At 37.8% G+C, this 3,228-nt stretch overlaps 1 protein-coding gene across 1 annotated transcript; it reads right to left on the reverse strand.

Moving 5' to 3' along the window:
- Nucleotides 1-906: 906 nt before the first annotated feature.
- On the reverse strand, nt 907-1,458 carry LOC147453224 (uncharacterized). The gene has a single exon (XM_086519113.1). The coding sequence runs from the start codon at nt 1,456-1,458 to the stop codon at nt 907-909; it is 552 nt and encodes a 183-aa protein (XP_086375239.1).
- Between the last annotated feature and the right edge of the window lie 1,770 nt (nt 1,459-3,228).

Here is a 3,228-nt window from a genome sequence, read left to right on the forward strand (position 1 = left end):
CTCTCTCTCTCTCTCTCTCTCTCTCTCTCTCTGTCTCTTGTGTTTTAGGGTGTGAGAGTATTCCATTGGTGTTAGGGTTAGTGTAAATTCCTTGCTTGTTTGTGGGTTGCGCTAACGATTCTCCTCTTTTGCGTCCTAGTTCGCTCTTAAACTAGGTGGTGCCCCTTGTGTAGTTGGGATTTGGCTGTGGGTTTGTTGTTTTGGTTTGTGTTGTGTTGTGCCCCATCCCCATTGAGCAGCACGGGAGCCTTGAAGGGTGTCTAGAGGCCACTCTTCTTGTTGCCCGCCCCGGACTGCCTCAGTACAGAAACAACAAAACAATGTACCCCGCTCAACTGGCCCGCATGCGTAAAGACAACTGACACACACCACCTTTGTACACTTTGTACAACAATATTTTATGCATAAAAAAACTTCTCAAAGTCTTTGGGGTAGCCCGTACCATTCCACCAAAACATGTCACATATTGCCCCCCAAACAAGCATGGAACACTTTCAAGTGTTTCATATATATACTCTAGCATCATTGTAGGCATCCTCTGCTTTGCATTCCAGAAAAGCATCACTATATACGAAGGGATATTGAAAAAACATGGATTATCTTACCATCCACCTCCATGTTGCATCTAATAACCATACACATAACATACCAAAATCTTTTTCCATTGAAGAAAAAACCTATATGCTCATGACATCAAACATATATCTCTTCCCTATGTCACATACATAAGATTGCATTCAATCCAAGCCAAAATCTTCATGCTTCAATTCATATGGATCATTGATCTCAAATCTATCCATCAAAGCTTTTTTATTATCAACCATAATATGTTCAGTCAAGACATTCAAAGTCTCCTTGCATGCCAAATTACAAAAGAGACCTTTCTCTTGCCCATCACCGTTGAGACTATGAGGCATTCTTATTAGCCAAATCAAAGACACTAACACAAAGAGTATCAGCATTCATCTCATTAAGATTTACAAATCCAAAACCCTCTTCTCGTATCTCCATAACTTCCTCTAAAATTCTCTCTTGCTTAACATTAGAGCTTGCAACAATGAGTAGCTCACCAAACAAGTCACTGACAGATATACAATCATCAAAGATCATAACATCATGCATAAATATGGGGTGAAAATCAACACTAAAATCATCCATATCATTTTTTGAAACCTCAACATGGGACTCCCTAGAACCTTGTGCATCACAACCTTCCACATGATCCACAACCAAAGGCATATCATTAAACAAACCATAAGTGGAAACATCATTTTTAGACATCATAGTCTTATGCATAACCATAGGATCCATATCAACCTTAGAAGCATGAAAATAAAAAATTTCAAGCTCATCACAAGATTCCATAAGATCATTTTCAATGAAAATATCTTTGACATGATTTGCATCCATAGGCATCTCATCAAATAGCTCATGCATTAAAACAAAGTCTCCATCCATTGCAAAATTAAGGAGATGGGAGTCTTCTAACCCATGAATACCATAAAAATTAGCACTTCTATACCGAAGAGAAGAGTCCAAAGTGTTCACATTTTCACCTTCAATTGTAGCATATGCTTCCAAAACTTCATCAAACAGCCCACATGTAGACACATAATCTTCCTCCATCTCAATATCATTCATGAAAAAGGGATTCAAATCAAAATTTGAGTCATCAAACTCAAAAATTTTATCATCAAGATAAGTATTCATGAGAGAATTCATAGTATCAAAATCCACATGACAAGTAGCCATCTCATCTACATATTCATCTTCCACACAATCACATAATGCTTCATTCTCATACTTGACTCCTTGGTCAAAAAGACCTATCTCAAGATTCCACAATTCATAATATACCATAGTCTTACTCAAATGAGCTTATTCATACTAGAAATTCACATTCACAATTTGTATAACCTCATCCACTTTGCATGTGCTATCAAAATCAGTGTCTTCCTTAACCCACAAGTATGCATACTCATCAACATCCTCTTCATTGCCATGGAAGGGGACTTTGGTAAAATCCACAAGTGTATCCTTTATATTTTTCCAACTAACACATGTCTCATACATAGCATCATCCATGACATACTTCTGAAGAACCTACAAGAAGGAAAACTATATGTATTGGCAAGCCAACATAAAGAGGAAACCCTATTTATGGTCATCTTTTTTACCACAATTGTCAAATACACTCTCGCATGCCTCCAAGTAATTCTTCAAGTGATCAATATCTTGCAAAATCATCTTCAAACCAAGATTACACAAGGCCTTGAGTTGATTCTCAAGCGGACTCCAAGTTGACAATCACAACAGCAAAACACTACTCTGTCTTCTTCCATGGGGGAACTAGTTTATGTGAAGGATTGGGGGGCTAGCCTCTACAACACCTCAAACCAACAAAAATAAAAGATGATGAATAAAATATCTCTCTAAATATAATGTGTATTGATCCTTGTTTACAAATTTTGATAGCCTCACTCACGCTCAACTTCGAGTAGCCTTCCTCTACACTGCTACAACTCCCACTATACTTGGATGCATCAAAGCAAGCAAATGGATTAAAAAACAAAGAAGAAAAGAGAAGAAAAAAAAAAGAATGATTTTTTTCTTCTAGAACCAAGGGTTCCACTTCTTTTCAAACGCCCTTCCATGTGCTAGTAGAGACTCCATAGGCGCTCCCATATATACATGTAGTTTGACCAATACCCATCAAAATCAGACCCACTTTCAAAAACCACAAATTTCAGCCAAAAAAATCAAAAAAAGTGATGGAAAAATTTGAGAAAACCTTGCCTTTTTTCATATGTACAAGCAAAGGATTGTAGTGCATAGTCTACCCTCGACTAGCTGCACCACAAGGAACTGTATACAGCATGGCTACCACACGTCAAACCAAGATGAAGAGAGGTCAGTATTCAGAGATAAGAACCCACTTAAATCATATTTTTGAGGAGAGACACACTCTGAACTAAAAACACGAGGATTCTTGCAAGGCAAGAGGGGCAACCCTTCATCAAAACTCCCATCTTTCAGTGCAAGCTGCAACAACATAGGCTTTCTTCTTCAAAGCTGAATATTCCCACTCACTCACGACCCCAAGATGGTAAAAGGTCAATTTTTATTCATATTTTAAAATCACTTACTCACTCTTTGAAGTCTCGACACTTATATGTATAGAAACAACAAAACTATGTTCCCACAACACAACCGGCCGACATGCGTAGA

The sequence above is a fragment of the Adiantum capillus-veneris genome, chromosome 8 (genome assembly GCF_014529385.1).
Source record: "Adiantum capillus-veneris isolate H3 chromosome 8, ASM1452938v2, whole genome shotgun sequence".
Taxonomy (NCBI): Eukaryota; Viridiplantae; Streptophyta; class Polypodiopsida; order Polypodiales; family Pteridaceae; genus Adiantum; species Adiantum capillus-veneris.

What these genes read in the sequence shown, in the direction of transcription:
- LOC147453224 (XM_086519113.1), bottom strand. Translation starts at nt 1,458, where the DNA reads ATGGATGGAGACTTTGTTTTAATGCATGAGCTATTTGATGAGATGCCT.